This window comes from Rana temporaria, chromosome 1, assembly GCF_905171775.1.
Source record: "Rana temporaria chromosome 1, aRanTem1.1, whole genome shotgun sequence".
In the NCBI taxonomy this organism is placed as follows: domain Eukaryota; kingdom Metazoa; phylum Chordata; class Amphibia; order Anura; family Ranidae; genus Rana; species Rana temporaria.
Genome location: NC_053489.1, coordinates 191,302,895 through 191,324,909, shown reverse-complemented (window position 1 = coordinate 191,324,909; position 22,015 = coordinate 191,302,895). Strand labels below are relative to the sequence as shown.

General features: G+C 44.5%; 1 protein-coding gene across 3 annotated transcripts in view; it reads right to left on the bottom strand.

Moving 5' to 3' along the window:
• Window positions 1-15,835: 15,835 nt before the first annotated feature.
• The window catches only part of GLT1D1 (glycosyltransferase 1 domain containing 1), a 200,049-nt gene continuing 193,869 nt past the window's right edge, over window positions 15,836-22,015 (bottom strand). For all 3 annotated transcript variants that reach the window (XM_040347374.1, XM_040347369.1, XM_040347371.1), the window contains one exon: window positions 15,836-16,266. In XM_040347374.1, the coding sequence (XP_040203308.1) occupies window positions 16,114-16,266 (153 nt within the window). In that variant the 3' untranslated portion in view covers window positions 15,836-16,113. The remainder of the gene's footprint in view (window positions 16,267-22,015) is intronic.

The following is a 22,015-nucleotide window of genomic DNA, read 5'->3' as shown; positions in this document are numbered from 1 at the left end:
TTTTTACCACATGGGATAGCTGGTTCCGAACATAAAAGCAAAGATATTGGTGACCTAAATTTTCTGTAATGGGGAGTTATTTTAGCACTTTATGTACAGGGGCAACATGTTTTTTTGTTGATTGCCAAATATAATATGCAATGGCCCAGATTCACAGAGAGCGGGCGCACATTACGCTGCCGTAGCGCCAGACAGATACGTATCACGAACTGCGCATGCGCCAAGACGTGGACGCATCCCCCTGCGCATGCTCACAACCACGTCGGAACAACTGCCTAAACTACGCCGGATCACTGCGTACGGCGTGAACGTAACCTACGCCCAGCCAGACACGTCCAACGTAAAATACGCCGACTTGTGTTCCCTGGTGCAGACCTTTGCATGTCTGCTGCTGGGTTGCACCTCCTTTATGGGGAAAAACTTTACGCCGGACGTAAAACTTACGCGCATGTATGTTCGTGAATCGCCGTATTTCACTCATTTACATATTTGAATGGCTAATCAATGGGAGCGCCACCATGCGTCCAACCTAAATGTGCGCACACCCTACGCCGGCGTAGGCAAGTTACGTCGGCGGGATGAAGCCTGTTTTTAGGCGCATCTTAGTTTGTGGGTCCAGCGCACATTTGCATCTGGGGGCCCCCTTATTAAAGGAGCTCGCAGATTCCGATTAGCCCCGCCCGCATACCCCGACAACCAATGGCAAGGGTTGTCGGGAAGAGGCTCTTGTCCCTATCGACATGGGGGCAAGAGTGCTGTGGGGTGGGGGGGCAGTGCCCCCCTCCCCCACAGCACACACTCCCCCATGTTGAGGGCATGCGGTCTGGTACGGCTCAGGAGGGGGGGGGCGCTCGCTCGTCCCCGCCCCCATTCCTGTCCGGGCCAGACTGCATGCTTGGGATGAGGGCTTGGTTTGGATCTGGGGGGGACCCCCGCGCCGAATCGGCGCGGGTTTAACCCCTCACGTTCCGGACCAAGCCTAAGAGCCTAATGTAGCCCTGGAGGGGGACCCGCGCCGATTTCAAGTTTGAAATTTGGCGCGGAGTTCCCCTTCAGGGCTGAAAACAGCTCAGAGATTCCCGTGCGCCGCGTCACGCAGCGCAATCACGGGTACGCCGCTTGGTATTTACCAAGATTTTCACGGCGTACTGACAAGGCGCACGGGAATCCCTGACTTTTCTCTCTGCGCATGCCCAGTATGCAAATGAACCTCCCGAGGTTCAGGCGCACTGTGCAAGCATACGGGGATCTGTTTTCAAAAAACACTTTCCCTTTCAATTCGGCCCGCCAAACACTTCAAAACACATGTCACTTCACTTCCCCTGCATCCCCCCACCTCCCCCCCTAATAAACTCCCGCCCAAACCCCCGCAATTTACATTTCAATGTGCCGTGCGCCAGGTCTGTACTGGTGCACAATGCACCCTCTCCTGGGCGCACGGAGCACATTAGTAACTAGGGAAATACACTGCACTAGCAGCGTATTTCTGTAGTAAATCACCAAACGGCTGCTACTCCTGCTTTTACTCCATGAGTCATGGAGTAAAGGCTTGGTAAATCAGCCCCTATGTGTTCTTCATACCATCTTTTTATTATGGGCTTAAAAGTTTTATTTTTCTTACAAAAAAGAGTGACACACCCCAGGGATCTTTGATCTTTCATGTCTAGCTAGATCACTCCTCAGAGGTTTAATCTGCATCTTTTTACCACATGGGATAGCTGGTTCCGAACATAAAAGCAAAGATATTGGTGACCTAAATTTTCTGTAATGGGGAGTTATTTTAGCACTTTATGTACAGGGGCAACATGTTTTTTTGTTGATTGCCAAATATAATATGCAATGGCCCAGATTCACAGAGAGCGGGCGCACATTACGCTGCCGTAGCGCCAGACAGATACGTATCACGAACTGCGCATGCGCCAAGACGTGGACGCATCCCCCTGCGCATGCTCACAACCACGTCGGAACAACTGCCTAAACTACGCCGGATCACTGCGTACGGCGTGAACGTAACCTACGCCCAGCCAGACACGTCCAACGTAAAATACGCCGACTTGTGTTCCCTGGTGCAGACCTTTGCATGTCTGCTGCTGGGTTGCACCTCCTTTATGGGGAAAAACTTTACGCCGGACGTAAAACTTACGCGCATGTATGTTCGTGAATCGCCGTATTTCACTCATTTACATATTTGAATGGCTAATCAATGGGAGCGCCACCATGCGTCCAACCTAAATGTGCGCACACCCTACGCCGGCGTAGGCAAGTTACGTCGGCGGGATGAAGCCTGTTTTTAGGCGCATCTTAGTTTGTGGGTCCAGCGCACATTTGCACTTACGTCGGCGTATCTTGTTATACGTCGGCGTAAGTGCTTTGTGAATCTGGGCCAATATCTGTAGATATTTGTAGGAATTCACTGTGTTAGTGAACAATAAGTGGGTAGTTCAGTAGAAGTACTGAAGGGATTATATTTGTCAGGGAAGGTTCCCCCTGCTGGTGTTACTGCCTGGTATTTGGCGTGCAGTACTGTGGCCCACCACCAGGTGTCTCCCGACAGTCTTGGACTGTCGGGGGAGTTCTTCCCTGGTGGTGCTATGTTATCCTTGGGCTGCAGTACTGGTGTCCACCAGCGGGGCGTTCTTGGCAGTATGGAGCATACAGCCCTTCCTGCGTTCCGGTGTGACCTGAATGCAATCAGCACGCCTCTATAAATACCCGGCGTGTGTAATCACTCCTCGCCCTGGTATCGTCATACCTCCTGGACCTGAGCTTGTATTTGACCCTGATCCCTGGACCTGATCCTTGATCCCTGCCTGGACTTGTCCTCCCTGTGTCCTGATTCCTGTCCCCATCCTTACCCATCTACTGACCTCCCATGTGTATGACCTTGGCTTGGCTTGTTTATGAATACGGTATTCCCCTTTATTTGTACATACTGTTTGTTGTTTTATTGTGCACTGGTGGTTCACACATTTGTAAATAAACACCTTTTATTTCACTACTCACCTTGTTTGGTTCCTCTGTGCGGTCACACAGTCTGATCTACCAGCATTCCTGACAGTATACCAGGGCCATCCCTTGATCAGACGTGATTGCTTTGAGGAACCATACTGGTGTAGTGTGTGGCTCTAAAGATGGATTTCAATGAAATCATTTACTATTCTCTGCTGGCAGAGGAGGATGAGGAGTATTGTCGCCAGGTTTTTGAGGGATGGACAAGTGACCAGCTGATGGAAGCCATCCGATCAGCCCATTCCATGGTGGATCAGGGTTATATGTCTTATGATGATGTTCAGGCATTAATTCGGTTGTGTGTAAAGCCAGCTCAGTCATTTATTCCTGACGGCAGTGACGATTTCTCTCCCCCCTTCAGTCATGACCAAGTTGAATCCCTGGTGTGGTTATTAGAGGATGATCCGACGTCTTTTGATGAGCATTATTCCTCTTGTCCCCAGCAAAAGTTGTCTGAATGCATTTGTTCAGTGCAGGCTCTGATTAGACAAGGTGTGTGTGAACCTGCTTTTGTTCAGCCTGTGCTGCAGGCATGGTCAGATCTCCTGATTTCTGCCAAACCACTACATTCCAGCCCTGCCATTAACCACCTGCCTTCCCAAGGATCCATCTGTCCATCACCTATGGCAACCCCAGCCCAGAAAATTCCGCATCCTACCAAATATTACTACCCAGTTTCTACTAATTGTACCTATCCTGCCTTTAATCCACCTGTTTCCAGCCCTGCCATTAACCACTCACCTTCCCAAAGATCCATCTGTCCATCACCAATGGCAACCCCAGTCGAAGCTCAGTATACACTGCTTCCCACCAGATACCAATATCCAGTCTCTGCTCCCTGTACCTATCCTGCATACAACCCACCTGTCTCTTCTCAGCTGCCTACTAACCCACAAAAACTTCCTCCAGCTACTGTTCCCTCTACTCTGCCATATCCCAATCCTCCTTTCCAGTCCGCTGCACCCCTTACCTACAGAGCTTCTGTGGCTAAGCCCAAGAAAAAACTAAAGTTTTTCCCAACCAAGATGATCCTGCCAGTAATCCAACCTGTCTCCACACCAACCAACCTGCTCCAGTCTGCTTGCATGCCAGCTGAACCTGATTCTGCCAAACCTCTACCTGCTATGCGGCCAGTTTGCCAGCCTGATCCTGTATGCCAGCCTGAAGTTGCTGTGCCAGTTTGCCAGCCTGAAGTTGCTGTGCCAGTTTGCCAGCCTGAAGTTGCTGTGCCAGTTTGCCAGCCTGAAGTTGCTGTGCCAGTTTGCCAGCCTGAAGTTGTTGTTTCAGTGCCATCTGCCCTGCCTGTTTCAGTGCCATCTGCCCTGCCTGTTTCAGTGCCATCTGCCCTGCCTGTTTCAGTGCCATCTGCCCTGCCTGTTTCAGTGCCATCTGCCCTGCCTGTTTCAGTGCCATCCGCCCTGCCTGTGAAGTTCCTGTCTGCTGCCCAGTCTGAGGTGTCCCTGCCCGCTGCCCAGCCCGACGACCCGGAGTTTGCTGCCCAGCTCGACAACCCGGAGCCTGCTGCCCAGCTCGACGACCCGGAGCCTGCTGCCCAGCTCGACGACCCGAAGCCTGCTGCCCAGCTCGACGACCCGGAGCCTGCTTCCCAGCTCGACGACCCGAAGCCTGCTGCCCAGCTCGACGACCCGGAGCCTGCTTCCCAGCTCGACGACCCGGAGCCTGCTGCCCAGCTCGACGACCCGGAGCCTGCTGCCCAGCTCGACGACCCGGAGCCTGCTGCCCAGCTCGACGACCCGGAGCCTGCTGCCCAGCTCGACGACCCGGAGCCTGCTGCCCAGCTCGACGACCCGGAGCCTGCTTCCCAGCTCGACGACCCGAAGCCTGCTGCCCAGCTCGATGACCCGAAGCCTGCTGCCCAGCTCGACGACCCGGAGCTTGCTGCCCAGCTCGACGACACGGAGTCTGCTGCCCAGCTTGATCTGCCCCTATCTGCATCCCAGCTTGATGTACTTTTTGCCCAACTTAAGATTTCTGTACCCGCTGCCCAGCTTGAGCTGCACTTTGCCCTGTTAAAAGTCATGGACTTTCATCCGGCCCAACCTGATGTGACTTTATCTGCTGCCCAGCTTGACACCACGGACTTCCCCCAGCAACATCTAATTGGAGCGTCCGGAGGCCGCTCCTTTGGGGGGGGGTACTGTCAGGGAAGGTTCCCCCTGCTGGTGTTACTGCCTGGTATTTGGCGTGCAGTACTGTGGCCCACCACTCAGTCTTGGACTGTCGGGGGAGTTCTTCCCTGGTGGTGCTATGTTATCCTTGGGCTGCAGTACTGGTGTCCACCAGCGGGGCGTTCTTGGAAGTATGGAGCATACAGCCCTTCCTGCGTTCCGGTGTGACCTGAATGCAATCAGCACGCCTCTATAAATACCCGGCGTGTGTAATCACTCCTCGCCCTGGTATCGTCATACCTCCTGGACCTGAGCTTGTATTTGACTCTGATCCCTGGACCTGATCCTTGATCCCTGCCTGGACTTGTCCTCCCTGTGTCCTGATTCCTGTCCCCATCCTTACCCATCTACTGACCTCCCATGTGTATGACCTTGGCTTGGCTCGTTTATGAATACGGTATTCCCCTTTATTTGTACATACTGTTTGTTGTTTTATTGTGCACTGGTGGTTCACACATTTGTAAATAAACACCTTTTATTTCACTACTCACCTTGTTTGGTTCCTCTGTGCGGTCACACAGTCTGATCTACCAGCATTCCTGACAATATTATTAAGTATATTTGCACACAGTGACGGCTGGTGCTCAATATTTTGGGGGGTGGCAAACAAACCCCCCTCACCCGCATCAATACCACCAACCCCAACCACCCCCACCCCCGGGGGAGTGACGGACGGGAAGCAGTGACCCCCCGCATGGGAGACTGATGGGAGGCCATGATCGGAGGCCTTACCGTAAGGAGGCAGATGGGATGCGAGCCAAGATGAAGAGATGAGCTTGATGAGGGAAGAGCCAGGGCTTCTCCTCCGGACCAAATAGGAAGTGGGTCCTGGGACTCCCTGGCCAATCGAGTCTCAGGACCAGCTTCCTGATTGACTGTGCTTAAAAAAAAAACATTGGAATCCATGTGTCTGGAGCCCTGCATGTAGATTAGGGATCAGACACACGGATTAGGAGGGCGGTGCCCGTTCGCCCCTAATGGACAAGCAATCACTGATTGCACAAGTGATAAATTAACAATTTAATAAAGTGGTGTTAAATCCACAAACAAAACCTTTAGGGGTAGATCCACAAAGAAATTTAATTCATAATTTCAAAATTCCCACGTCGTATCTTTGTTTTGAATCTTCAAAACAAGATATGACAGCATCTCGGCTAGATCCGACAGGCGTACATCTTCGTACGCCGTCGGATCTAAGAAGCAATTTTTCGGCATCCGCTAGGTGGCGTTCCCGTCGTAATCCGTGTTGAGTATGCAAATTAGCTATTTCTGACGATCCACGAACGTACAACCGGCCGTCGCATTTTTTTACGTCGTTTACGTTTTTTTTCCGGCGTATAATTAAAGCTGCTATATGGTGGCGTACTCAATGTTAAGTATGGCCGTCGTTCCCGCGTATAATTTTGAAAATTTTACGTCGTTTGCGTAAGTCGTCCGTGAATGGGGCTGGACGCCATTTACGTTCACGTCGAAAACAATGACGTCCTTGCGACGTCATTTGGTGCAATGCACCCTGGGAGTTTTTACGGATGGCGCATGCGCAGTTTGTTCGGCGCGGGGACGCGCTTCATTTAAATGAAACACGCCCCCTACCCGTCGAATTTGAATTCCACGCCCTTACGCCGCGAAAGATACACTACGCCGCTGTAACTTACGGTGCAAATTCGTTGAGGATTCAAAGAAAAGCAAAGTAAGTTACAGCGGCGTAGCGTATCTTACATACGCTGTGCCCTGCGCCGATGTATGTGAATCTGCCCCTTAATATATTGCAATTTACCAATCCTTAGATATGGTGGCTGCATTGGGCTAACTTTATTTTATACCTGGTGATTCAGCCAGTAACACCTGTCTTACGGTTTTTCCACTGTGGATTAAGGAGCACCTTTGGACAGCATTTTACATTTTGGGAGAAGGAAGAGTTAGATGCACTACCAAATTTAGATGGACTTAACTAACAAATGAAACCTGATCTCCAGCCAACACTTTTTCAAGATCTATCACCAGAAGAAACAAAGTATGGTAATCCTCCCAGGGATCCCTGTTTACATAGCACTTGTCTCCATTAATTTTAGAGCAGTTGTTAATAAATAAAAATGTTCTCTCCAGGGAAATGCTGCTATGTGCTTGCTGTTTTTGAGGCCTTAGGTGGGCTTCTTGCCAATCGCATGACTTCATATAAACATCTTCTGATTGTTACAGTACTCACAGATAACTTTAGGCTTTCTTTGATCACCCTGAAGCTGAGTTTTCCATTTTGGCTATACTTCGATCCATTTGAATGGTAGTTTTCCCTTTTCTTTAACGCCTTTCTGGTTTTGGTTGACATTTTTAAGGCATTTGAGATCATTTTAGCCGAGCAGCCCATCAGTTTCTGTATTTTTTTAATATTTTTTTCCCTCTCAAATTCATGTTTTAATCAAAGTAGGCTGTTCGTCCGAAAAATGTCTGAAACAACCAATTTTACTCAGATTTTCAGAGAGAAATGCACTATACCCAGCATGTACAACATTTGCTGCCTTCGTCCTTAAGTAAGGGCCTCCTGATTTTTCACAGACTAAATTACCTCACTAATTGAACTCCACACTGCTATTATTTTGAACACGTCTCTTTCATTTAATGATTCAATTGCACAGAATCAGCAGCATCCATGTCATGACTGTTGGTTTTCTATTACACCTACTAGTAAATTATTTGCCACGTAGAAATATAATTTATATCAAAAACAGTGATTGATCTGGTTAGTGATGTTGGACTGCTATTATTTTGAACTTTATAGAATACCTGTCCATCAAGCTGTGGTTAAGAGTGAGGCTGTCGGGTTGAGAAGGAAGTTGCCAGTCAACTTGAACTGAACATGTTAAGCTCCAGCAACAATGAGGCCTCGTACACACGGCCGAGGAACTCGACGTGCCAAACACGTCAAGTTCCTCGTCGAGTTCAGGGATGAAGCCGCCGAGGAGCTCGGCGGGCCGCCTTCTCCCATAGAACAACGAGAAAATAGAGAACATGTTCTCTATTTTCTCGACGAGTTCCTCGGCGGCTCCATCGGGCCAAAAGTGTACAGACGACAGAGTTTCTCGGCAGAATCCGGCTCTGACCGAGTTTCTCGCCGAATTCTGCCGAGAAACTCTGTCGTGTGTACGAGGCCTTACAGAATCAGACTATAAGTTCCCCTGGATACAGGGAAATTCTTTTTGCTATGAGTCATGCAACCAAATATCCAGTCATGGAGAAAAACAGAGATGTTAATACTAATGTGGTAAAAATAAATAAATAAATACGTTGTCAGTACCACTAACTGCAGATACAGGGGACCAAATATCTGGTGCCAGTGCTGAGAGGCATTGCCGGAAACAGAAGACAGAAAATTCTGCGCTATCAATAGTAAGCAGCTCACACTACCAATAGTGGAATACAAAACAAACATAAAAAGTGTAGCGCATAAAATTAATAGATCACCCAATGAAAGGATGAATAAACAGTGCATCAAACAAATGGTGAAAAAACGGTACCCTAATGGACAGACGATGCACTATTTGTACATTTGAAAGCGCTTATTACCTTTTATAATGTAAGTGTTTTTACCTACATTAAACATCAGTACCTTTCATTATTTCGCTATGTGCCTTTCTCTTCTTCTCCTACATCTCTACATATTGGTTTAAATTTTGGCCCACATTGGGTACCCCTGGAAGCAACCTTTTTCCTGATTCGATCCTTGGGTCCCTCTCTGATTGACGTGTGAGACATCTCCGTGAGAATTGCAGCCGATGAACCAGGCCTGAGAGTGGTATATACCCTGCTTTACTGACCCTAGGCATATGTGCATTAGTATCTCTGGTAAGCCTTCCTTTCAATGATCAGTGGGGGATTTCTTTACTGCACTTTATTCAGAGGCATTGGGACTATTATCACCAATTTTCATCACATTGGACTTTTTTTCCACATATATTTATTTAGATTTTATATATACACCATCCAGTGTCTATACATATACATCACTTTTTTGGTTGATATATTGTCATCATAATTTTTTCACCATTTGTTTGATGCACTGTTTATTCATCCTTTCATTGGGTGATCTATTAGATTTATGCGCTACACTTATTATAATTGCTGAGAGGCATTGCCAACTGAGCAGAATGAGGACTATGAGGCCATAAGAGATGCAATAATCTAAAATTATTAATTGACACCAGAAGAATACCACAAAAAATTCAGGTTATTCATTGCAGAAGAAAAACTGCAGACTTCTATACAGAGGTGATAAGCCACTTACGCATAACATTCTAGCAGTGGACGGATTGAGAAAGGATTTCTATGAACCTGACATTCCAGGATCAACTTCTACATATCTGTTCTACTGAAAATTGACAGCTGTGTTTGAACAAAAGTCTGAGCCTGCCAAAGTGGCAAAAGAGTTGGCAAATAGTTGGAGTAGAATACAGAGTATGTATATAAAAGCTGTTATAGGATGAGCGTACATATTATGTTGTTCTTTTCTTTTTTTTTTCTGTATGTTTATTTTACGAGAATATTTGAACAATCTAAGTGTGCTATATGGTATCCGGTAATAATAAATGTGTAAATTATATGTATAATTAGGGCCTAGGTCCTGCGTTAGTAATATGGAAAATTGGTGCTTCGAGGGGGAAGGGAGACACAAGCGAGGAATAAGGGTATAGAGAACAGGACCGCTACCTCCGTGTGCGTATGACCAATTCCCCCACTTGATACGCCTTTCCTCCAAAAGGAGGGAAATCAGAGGCGTATTTTCTGATCTTTCTTTTTTTTTTGTCCGTGCGAGACCGGGTAGATCCACGAGTGGAGGGACCTCCCGGATACGTACGGACACATTTTTGATACCTTCCATGATCACAGTTAGAAGCTGGACCACGGAAGGGAAAGGGAAGGAGGGGGGCATGGGAGAGAAAAGGGGGGGAAGCTTTTCCCCACTCTTACATCTTCTTTCTCTTTTTTTTTTTCTGTAAAAGTCTGGTATACTAAGATGACTAAAATAACTTTGACATTGTACAATTTGAAAGGCTTTAACCTACCAGAAAAACATAGTTAGCTATATATGGAATCCAGGAGACTTGGATTGCATATTTTATTTCTTCAAGAGACACATTTTAAAAAAAAACAGGAATTAGAATTGTTTTTCTTAACAAACAAATTAGGAGAAGTGTCACCTTTCTGTGTATGGGAAACACATAAATGTTATATTAGAGGCATACTTATATCAGCAGGAGCACGTAGAAAATGACAACAGGGGGCCCAATTAGAATCTCTGCTCGGAGATATCGGGAGACTAGAGACTTTACATAAGAAATTGCAGACACTTCAGAGAGAGAAGGAACTAACTTGCTTGCGAGAGGAATTGAATGCTCGGTTAACAGATAAAGCAAAAGCAGCAATGGGGTAGACAAACTTTTTATGAATTTGGGAATAAGCCTAGTAGGATGATGGCTAATGCATTGAAAGCGATAAGGACGCAAAACTACATAGAACGTATTAAAACGCAGGGAGACACATTGGTAAACTCATCACAGGCAATTGCAAAGGTGTTCCGAGACTACTATGTTGGCTTATATCAATTGGAGGTGCGAGATCAGAGAGCCAGGGTATGTAAAGAAGAAGAGGCTAGTGCATATATAGAAGCCTCAGAGATGCCTAGATTGACGAACAAAAAAGCAGAAGACATTGACGGCCCAATCACCATTGAGGAATTTTTGGAGGCTTTGAGAAAATTAAAACCTGGTAAAGCACCGGGTCCGGATGGATTCACCCTGTTATACTATAAAACCTTCACAGATAAATTGGCACCAAGGTTCGTGGAGGCTTTTAACTCGATACGAGAAGGTCAAATAATACCTGTAGAAACGTTGATGGCCCATATAACAGTGATACACAAAGAGGGGAAAGCTCTGTCTCAATGCTCAAGTTACCGCCCAATCTCAGGCCTCGTACACACGACAGAGTTTCTCGGCAGAATTCACCGAGAAACTCGGTCAAACCCGGATTCTGCCGAGAAACTCTGTCGTCTGTACACTTTTGGCCCGATGGAGCCGCCGAGGAACTCGTCGAGAAAATAGAGAACATGTTCTCTATTTTCTCGTTGTTCTATGGGAGAAGGCGGCCCGCCGAGCTCCTCGGCGGCTTCATCCCTGAACTCTTGACGAGGAACTCGACGCGTTTGGCACGTCGAGTTCCTCGGCCGTGTGTACGGGGCCTCACTGTTAAATGTGGACCTAAAGATTCTCACAAAAATACTCTCAACCAGATTATTACCATATATACCCACTTAAATACACTCTGATCAGGTAGGATTTACGCCAGAAAGGCAAGGTAGGGAGAATACGCAAAGAGTTCTAAGTGCCATACATTACGCTCATTATCATAAAAAAACACTAGTATTAGTATGCACAGACGCAGAAAAAGCGTTTGATAGAGTTGACTGGTTATTCCTGAGGGCGACCATACAACACATAGGGTTGAAGAGGGGGGTGCAGAACTGGGTCATGAGCCTATATTCCTCTCCAAAAGCTAGAATTAAGATAAATTAGGTACTTTCAGAGCCCTTTTCTATTAAGAATGGAACACGACAGGGTTGTCCATTATCTCCTATTATCTTCAGTTTGACACTGGAGCCATTTCTAAGAACTATAAGGGCCAATGCAGATATTAGGGGCATCAGATTAAAGGGAAGGGAACATAAATTGGCTGCATTTGCGGATGACCTGTTGTTCTTTATAACCCTCCCAGCATTGTCTCTGCCGTCATTAATGACTGAAATGGATAAGTATGGGAGACTGTCCAATTTTAAGGTCAACTATAACAAATCGGAAGCAATGGGTATTGAGACGAGTACAGTATTACAACAGCAGCTATCAAATTTATTTGCGTTTAGATGGACATACTCTCATATAGGTTACCTCGGGACAAAAATACCTAATAAACTAAATAGGATATTCGAACTGAACTTTGTGCCCTTGGTACGACAGATTAAATTAAACCTACAGAAATGGGATAAAGAGGTGTTTGGCCGAATGAATATCATTAAAATGAATGTAATGCCAAGATTGCTATACCTATTACAGACCTTGCCTATTAAGATCCAGACGGGATATTTGAGGGAGCTGAGAGTTATGCCGCGTACACACCATCACTTTATGTGATTAAAAAAAACAACGTTTTAAATCATGAAATAAAACAACGTTTTTGAAACTTCATTTTCAAAAACGACGTTGCCTACACACCATCGTTTTTTTTAAATGCTTTAGCAAAGCGCGGTTACGTTCAGCACTCTTTTCCATTGAAGCTAGCTTCATAACTTGCTTCCGAGCATGCGCGGGTTTAAAAATGTCGTTTTAAACGTCGTTTTGCCCACACACTATCATTTTAATTGACACAAAAAACGACGTTTTGAAATACGACACAAAAAATTGAAGCATGCTTCAATTTTTTTTGTCGTTTTTCACAAGACATAAAACAACGTTTTCCCCCACACACGGTCATTTTAATTGACGTTTTTCAAAACGCGGCATAAGATTGGCAAAGTTTGTATGGGCTGGAAAGTCTGCTAGAATTCTTAGAGATATTTTGACCTTACCAAAAGAAAAAGGTGGGGTAGGGCTCCCGGACCCAGAGGGGTATTATGAGGCAATACATTTAGCAAGAGTGTTGGATTGGTGCAAAAAGAAAAACCATGGGTACACATGGAACAAGCAATAGTGGAGGTACCCCTGGAGGGGTTAATTTGGTTAAAAAATTTGACTATATCGCAAGCAGCAAAACAACATCCGACAGTAGGTGCGACACTTAAGCCTCGTACACACGATCAGTCCATCCGATGAGAACGGTCTGAAGGACCGTTGTCATTGGTTAACCGATGAAGCTGACTGATGGTCCATCGCGCCCACACACCTTCGGTTAAATAGCCGATCGTGTCAGAACGCGGTGACGTAAAACACAACGACGTGCTGAAAAAAATGAAGGTTAATGCTTCCAAGCATGCGTCGACTTGATTCTGAGCATGCATGGATTTTTAACCGATGGTCATGCCTACTAATGATCGGTTTTGACCTATCGGTTAGGAATCCATTGGTTAAATTTAAAGTAAGTTGGCTTTTTTTTAACCAATGGTTAAATAACCTATGGGGCCCACACACGATCAGTTTTGACCGATGAAAACGGTCCATTCTTTGTTTAACCTATCGTGTGTACGAGACCTAAGTGTAGCTAAAAGGATACTCAAAAAAGTTAAGATGTCGACCCTGTTGAACCCGATGACTCCTATCCTGTGCAACCCAGAGTTTGAAAGGAAAAAAGGTTTATGATCCTAAAACGACAGGGTAAAAGTAGACTTAGGAATGAGAGAGAGGGGAGGAAGGGGAAGGAGAGGGGAGAAAAATTCTTTTTTTTTTTTTTGTCTTTTTGTTTGTTTAACTAATCTAAGATTAAACTGACACTTTCGGTTTATTTCTTCTTTGGGGGGGGGGGGGGAGAACGTAGCGGAAGGGCCAGAGAGATAGTCAAATCATAAGGATAGAATTAAGGATAGAATTAAAGTTTAAAGATAAAGTAGAAATAGGGGATAGGAGAAATTAAAAGTGTTTAAGAGTAAAATAAGCAGAATGCATGCATAAGATGGTTTATTTGACAAGATGTATTATGATTATCTTTGTGAAAAAAAATATATTAAAATAAAGAATAGAAAAAAAAAAAAAAGAGTTGGCAAATACCTACATTGACACTTGGGCTTCTAACCACTGAAGGGCTCCCCCAAGTGGCTGGAAAGGAAGGAAATCACCAGCAGCATCTTCTACTGCACCTGTGAGTCAAGCCTCCCTGCAACAAGCATATGGAGCTCCTGAGAAAAAGGCATTATCAGCTGACACCCACAGAAGCTATAATTGTGGCAAGCCTGGATGCCTCGGGAGAAATAATTAATGAGGAGAAAAGGCTATCACCTGGCTAGCCGGCCAACTCATATTTCTCTGTGTCATTTGTCCATAGAAAAGTGAGGGGCTACAATACTGTGAACCAAGATATGTGTGTGAGCCGCACAGGCTATATGGAAATGAAGTCTGGTGCTCACCGCTGGAAACTGAGCTCATCTATGCTCCAGGCCATAGATTTAAGGACTGGATTTAAAAAACACTGATCCAAGCAATGATAGAGAGTGATAGGTGTCCCGGGAGTCAACCATCAAGTTATAGCCTGCTGTGTGATAATGAATGGCAGTCTCAGCCTGGACCCTGTCAGACCACGCCCCCAACACATTTTACTCCGCCCACCTGAGCTTACTTATGGGGACCAATACTAACCTACAGCCTTTTCACTGTGGGTAACAGAACCATGACTGGCTTCCAACAGACCAGAGCAGAAGTCACACTTGTTCACCCTGAGTTGGTAAAAGGAAAGCACATCATCCTGGGAAAGTTCCTTACTCTTGGAGTCCAGGAAACCAATTTACATGTACCCATTAAATGGTCTTTCATCGACTGGGGGCTGGAGGTGGGATTGATTCATCAATCAACAGCACATTGTTCCATAAGGCCTTGTCTTTACTTACTGTATATGTTCAAAGGCAAACTATAGACTTGGTCTAATGTTCTATTTGGACAGCAAATATTTTTTTCCTAGCGCACCCCCCCCCCCCCCCCCATGGTGGGCAAATTTATGTAATCTCTGATTATAGTTGTATGCACTTCATTAACCATTGCAATAATTACCTTCAGATCCTGTAATGAAATTTTGGTGATCTTGATATTTCTTTTAGCACCAAATGAACACCTCTGGTGCTAAATTTGCTGGGCCAATTAGACCTGGGCAAATTGGCAGTCATTTCAAATTGATGTCACGTGTTGATTATTTTTATTACAGTGGAGTTATTGATAGTAAATAATTCAGTGATTTTTCTAAATTCATTACCAGACATCCACATTTCAGACCTAAAGCCCTGGTTCACACTGGTGCGTTTTGACATGCGATTTGGCATGTCAATCGGTGCGACGCCGCATCTGCGGCGCTGCACCGATTTCAAAAAGTAGTTTCTGTACTACTTTTTACTATTTCAGCTCCTGAAATCGGGACTGCCAGCGGGAGTGAAATCGTGCGAGTTCAGCTGAACTCGCACGGCTTCACTCCCGCAGCCCAGTGTGAACCTGGGCAAAATGTGCATTTTAACAACATATGTGCAACACCTAAAAAAATGGGTCTGGTACAAAAATGGTTAAACAAAACAGGTTCCACCTTTATACCCTCTAAAAAGTTTCTGATCATTGGTACCTAACCTTGGACACCTGATTCAAATTTTGTGGATTTTAAATGGTGGTAAATGTAAGGATGAACTTACTTTCCACATGTGGCATACTGCATCTTTGTTACTTTGAATTGGGAATATACAATTTCAAGTATGTACCTTTTATCTGTAGGCACTGCTTGAATGAAGATGTAATATATGATAAATAATCAACAATTTTCATAGGGTGTGCATTCATTTTCACATGGCTATACAGAAGTAAGGGCAGTTCCGTCTAGTCTTAAGACATATGTAGAAATCCTTCCCAGTACAGCCTGGTCTCACAGTATCAACAGCATCACTTTTTTACAATATTGCTCATACAAAACAATACAAAAATACATGACTTTAATCTTTTTTGAAAGAAGTTAAACATAAGAATCCATTACAATTTAAAATATAGTTTCGGAAATAGAGTACAGGAAAAGGAAAAACACCAAAAGAGAAAAGAGCTTCACTGTTAAGAGGGAACACAATGAGGTAATTGTTTAAAGTAGTCCATTGTTCCCAAAATAAAAACATTACAGCACTCCCTTTAACATCCCATAATAAAAATACAATAAAATAAAATAAGTCCAGAACAACATTTTGTGATGATGTTCTTTTGTATCACAGTTCAGTCAGTTTTCGGACAAGTTTTTGATATGTCTCTCTTTCAAGTTCCCAAGAATGGTTAGTGCAGACATATTGTTTAGCGCTATGAATAATTTTCCTTTTTAGATCTGGTTCCTTCATCAGTCTTACTGACATCTGGACAAATTCCTAAAAGAGAACACAGAATATTAAATTAAAAGATCTCAAGATATACTGAAAGTATGAATCTCTTACATCATATATTCTTGGAGGAGAGAATACGAAACTCTGATGTTTTGTATAAAGAATGACCAATCTTCACTAATGAAGCTAAGCATAAGATACACCTCATCAGTTTCTGGGAACCTTCATTATTATTCTCCCCCTCTATGGAGTTGATTTACTAAAACATGCGAGTGCAAAATCTGGTGCAGTTGCATATTGTAGCCAATTTGTTTTCTAACTTCAGCCTGTTCAATTATACTTTGGCAGAACAAAAAAAAAACTGGAAGCTGATTGGTTTCTATGCAGAGCTGCACAAGATTTTGCACTTTCAAATTTTGTAAATCAACCCCAAAATGACATTTGGTAAAAAGCTCAGTTCAACCAAAAATTGTCTCCTCTGGCTTTTTCACCCACCATTGAGTGAAGCTTTTCCAGTTGAAGTTTACATAATATACTGTAAAATAATTGAAACATCCAATAGCAGCAGTGGGACCCCACATCATGGTTGTAGTAGGAGTGCAAACCTGATCAACAAACATCTAATTCTCTGGATTTCATTTTCATGTCCCATAAGTCCTAACCTAACGTATGCTAAACCCTTTTCCCCTGAAATTCCACATGTTAGTATGCATTCTATTTTGTTTTTCTAAGCTACCGTATTTATCGGCGTATACCGCGCACTTTTTTGCCCTAAAAGTCAGGGCAAAATCGTGGGTGCGCGGTATATGCCGATACCCGCTTTCCCGCGCCGAGTTTGAATACTGCGCCGACATATACCGAGCGCAGTACACTCGGGTATAGTCGGGCAGTCTCGGCTCCTTCCGCGCTCACGTCCTGGACGTACAGGACGTCAGCGCGAGAGTTGCCGAGCCTGCCCGACAATACACGAGTGTACTGCGCTCTGTATATGTCGGCGCAGTATTCAAACTCGGCGCGGGAAACGAGCGGGGAGGACGCGAGGACGCCGCAGAAGGACGCCGGACCCGACGAAGAGGACACCCGAAGCCGCAGACGGACACCGGACCCGACAAAGAGGACACCCGAAGCCGCAGAAGGACGCTGGACCCGACGAAGAGGACACCCGAAGCCACAGACGGACGGCGGACCCGACGAGGCCACCGATGGACGCCGCGCAAGACACCAAAACTGTAAGTACAAAAAAAACTTTTTCCCACAGGATTCGGGGCAACTTTAGGGGTGCGCGGTATACGCGGGAACGCGTTATACCGCGATAAATACGGTAAATTAAGTCATAACGGCCTCCAAAATCTTAATAGTGTTAATCGTGGATAAGTATGATTTATTGTATCCCAATTAATATTTACCGCCAACAGTTCTAAACAAGTGTAAAAACATGTTTTTTTCCTCTGCTAAATAGTTTCTTGAAAAAAGTACAAGCAACTCAAAACTAATGAAAACGGACTAAAGGACCTTTTCATCAGTCCAAACCGATCGTGTGTGGGCCCCATCGGTCAGTTAACCTTCGGTCAAAAAAATTAGAACTTAGAAATTAGAACTTGCTTTAAAATTTAACCAGTGGACGCCTAACCGATAGGTCAAAACCGATGGTTAGTAGGCACATCAGACCATCAGTCAGCTTCATCGGTTAACCGATGACAACGGTCCTTCGGACCGTTCTCATCGGATGGACTGACCGTGTGTATGCGGCCTAAGAAACAAATGATAGGCTTCTAACTAGGGGGTACAGGATCCCAAAGAGGTTATCACCGATGACAGTGACAGTTTTCTGTTGGCGAGGCTGTGGGTCAGATTGCAGTGCCCTTTGAGTGACAATTACATGCAACACTGTACCAAAATTACATTTTCTATATTTTTTTGCGACAGGTAGATTTATTTTGGTGGTATTTAATCACCAGTTTTTTTTATTTGTTTTTTTCTATATAAATGAAAAATATACTTAGCATTTTGAAACAAAAACACTTTTTTCTTAGTTTCTCTTTCTTCATAAATTTAAGCCAAAATGCATTCTTCTACATTTCTTTGGTAAAAGCAATCCAAATCGGTGTCTGTGTAAAAGTTATAGAGTCTATAAACTATAGAGAAGGGATCCTCAAACTACAGCCCTCCAGCTGTTGCGGAACTATACATCCCATGAGGCATTGTAAAACTCTATCATTTACAGACATGACTAGGCACGATGGGAATTGTAGTTCCTAAACAACTGAAGGGCCATAGTTTGACGACCCCTCCTATAGAGTGTATATATTTGAAACATGATCAATTCTGATGTACTGACTGCCTATCTCATTTCTTGAGGTCCTAAAATGCCAGGACAGTACAAATACCCCCCAAATTATCCATTTTTGGAAAACAGACAGTGCAAATTATTTAATAAGGAGCATGGTGTTTTTTTTTCTCCAAGTTGTCATCTTAACAAGTTATTTCTCACACAGCATGGGCATACTTATAATTACTCCCCAAAACACATTCTGCTATGCCTCCTGAGCCTGAGGATGCCACATGTGTGAGACTTCTTCACAGCCAGGATGCATAAAGGGGCCCAGAATCCAAGAAGCACTTTTGGGCTTTCAAGGAGCCTAAATTACCCGTTACATTTTCTGACTACCTATCATAGTATGAAGGACGTTTCCAGATGATCCAGTTCGTTGTGGATCCTCATACAATTAGGACATGGTGTTTAGCTGTGCATCTTTTTCTTCCAACAGACGATAAACCCAGGTTTGGGGTTCACCCTGGAGCAAAGATATGATGAACCCCACCTTTGTAGTCTGTGGTTGAAGTGTAAAGAATCACAGAATGCTCTAAAAGTCCGGTCTCCAGAGAATCTTTCAGGGTCTGGTACTCGTGGCTCAGGGGATGACATTACCACTGCAGGGCTAGCACAGGTCACTGTTTGAGCAGTAACAGAAGTAGAAGCATTAGGTATTGCAGATGAAGGCAGGATTGCACATGTTCCTCTAGTTGAGCATATTTCTCCTGCAGGGTCTTGACTTCTTTTGTAAGATCTGTGAGATTCTGGCAGACTTTGTGCAAGGCAGAGGGTCCTCCTGCAGGCTCAGTCATGGCTGTTCAGTACTGTCACGTACCTGGTTGGTGAGCCTGACATACAGAGGAAGGCCTCTCGTACAGCTCCGGCTCGAGGGCCACTAATGGTAAGACAGCAGCTGCTGGAGCATGGTGGGGTAAGAGCGCCTAGGATCAGTCCAGTAGTCTGTGTGGGCAGTAGCCAGGAACCCACCAGAAGGAAGCCAGGATTGGCTGATAGTAGGCAGATGAGACAGCAGACAGGCTGGCAGGGCTTGGCTGATGACAGACTGTGGATGCACAACAGGAAGCAGGAGCCTGAAGATGTTGAGCAGGCTGGAAGAGCTGGAAGCAGGGGCAGACGAGCCGGGTTTGTAACGGGCAGGGAGATCAGGCATAAACTGCAGACAGTAGCGTAGTCGGGTCACAGGCAGAGTTGGCAACAGATGCAGGATCAAACAGGAGCAGCAGGCAGAGAAAGATCCTGGGTGAAGCCAGGGGTCGGAGATGGTAGCAGACAGGAATGATCGGGAGCAAGCTAGGTCAGGATCAGAAATCAAACACCGGAATCAAGAACATACACAGAATGCTGTAGACCAATCAGCAATCAGCCAGTACTGAAGCTCTGTTTAAATAGGCCGTTTGGCGCCAGTCTTGGTGACGGATGTGCCTGTAACTGTTCTGCTCATTCTTTGTTGGCGCATGCGCATATGTGTGTGTCTGGAAACAGCAGCTGTACTATGCTGGCACCTTTCCTGAGAATTTTGTTTGCAAGGACACATAAGATAACATGCTGGGGAGTTTACTGGCTGTAGAAAAACATGCCTGACGCAAAAAACAGCAGCTGTAAAAACGTCCAGTGCGCATGAGGCCTAAATATGGTAACATGTAACATGATCTTAAAGACGTTAGACTTCATATGACATCATAATTAGATAAAAGGTCATATGCATATTTATGAAACTAATAAAAATAGAGCTATTTTTTTAATTATAGCAATATTAAATTGTATTTCTAAACTGAGACTGAGCTCTTTTACAGGGTTTACAAACACTGTTTATTATCACCAAGTTTAAGTAGCAGCCCCTGCAGCTGCTGCTTTGTTAAAGAGCAAGTCTCAGTTTCATTTTGACATCTAGAAATTGCCTAAAAAAAAAGAAGCAGGGGTAGGGACGAGGAATAGGGTGTACACCTTGTGTACTTCAATGAAGCCTTCAAGGGCATATTTTGCACATCTAAGGTCTTCAATCCAATAATAAAGTCCTGAAAGAGCACAGACACTTGTGTGTCATTAGTTTAAGCAGGCTGTTCTTAAAGAGGTCATAAAGGCTCAAGGTTTATCATCTTCGTGGTAAAAAACCTTCTGCTCACACTCACTCCCCCACCCCCCCCTCAATACTTACCTGAGCCTCATCACGATCCAGTGAGCAAATGAGGAAAGAAGGGGGTGGGGCCAAGCCGTGGCTCTGTGTGTAAATAGATAAACACAGAGCAGCTGGTTGGGAACATGTCTGCTTTGGTAGTAAAATTACTCTTACATTTGTTGGCAATGTAGACATTAATGTTTACATATTGCAATTACCGTGAAAGAAGGTAGAGCAACAAATACCACATATATAAGCAGCTCTTATTTTCAAGGCATCAACTAATGGCTAATGGGTTTGTGTCAAGAGTATACACAGAGCATTTATGCTGCGCATAACTGTCCTTGTGCAACTTTCAACATTAATAACTTTCTACATACAGTACGTGCAAGTACGAGAAAGAGCTGTGAAAATGTGGAACAGACTCCCTTCAGAGGTGGTTCTGGCCCGCTCAGTAGATTGCTTTAAGAAAGGCCTGGATTCTTTCCTAAATGTACAGAAAATAACTGAGTACTAAGATTTGTAGGTAAAGTTGATCCAGGGTAAATTCGATTGCCTCTCGGGGGATCAGGAAGGAATTTTTTCCCCTGCTGTAGCAAATTGGATCATGCTCTGCTGTTTTTTTTTGCCTTCCTCTGGATCAACTGTGGGTATGGAGTTGGGTGTATGGCATTGTACTGTGTTTTTTATTTTTTATTTTTTTTATTTTTTGTGGTTGAACTGGATGGACTGTCTTTTTTCAACCTGACTAACCATGTAACTATGTAACTATGTGTGCCAGAAGAAGCACATCATAAACAGTATATAAAAGCAACTTATGTCATGTCTTCTTATAAATCTTGTGCATTCAAAAAACATTTTAAACAACCTTAAGATTAGTTCAACAAACACAATTCACAAAATCGGTAAGGGTTATCTGATAAGTGGTTTCAATGAGTTACAACATTGAACAATTTGTTCTAATATGGAAGTTATATTAAAGGTTAAATATTCAAGGTGTCTAAAGTAGTATTTAACATTAACTGGATGACATTTACTTTACTTAAGTGCTGGATATCAAGCAATTTACTTTTCTGGCACTTTCTGTTTACAAGTTTAAATCAGTATTTTTTTGCTAAAAAATGACTTGGAACCCCCAAACATTATATACTTTTTTTTGAAGCAGAGACCCTAGGGCCCTCCAGCTGTTCCATAACTAAATTTCCCATGATACATTGCAGAGGCATAATGGGACTTGTAGTTCTGCAACAGCTAGAGGTTGCCTACCCCTACCATAGAGAATAAAATGGAGATCGTTGTAATATTTTATGTCACATGGTATTCGTGCAGCAGTTTTTCCAAAC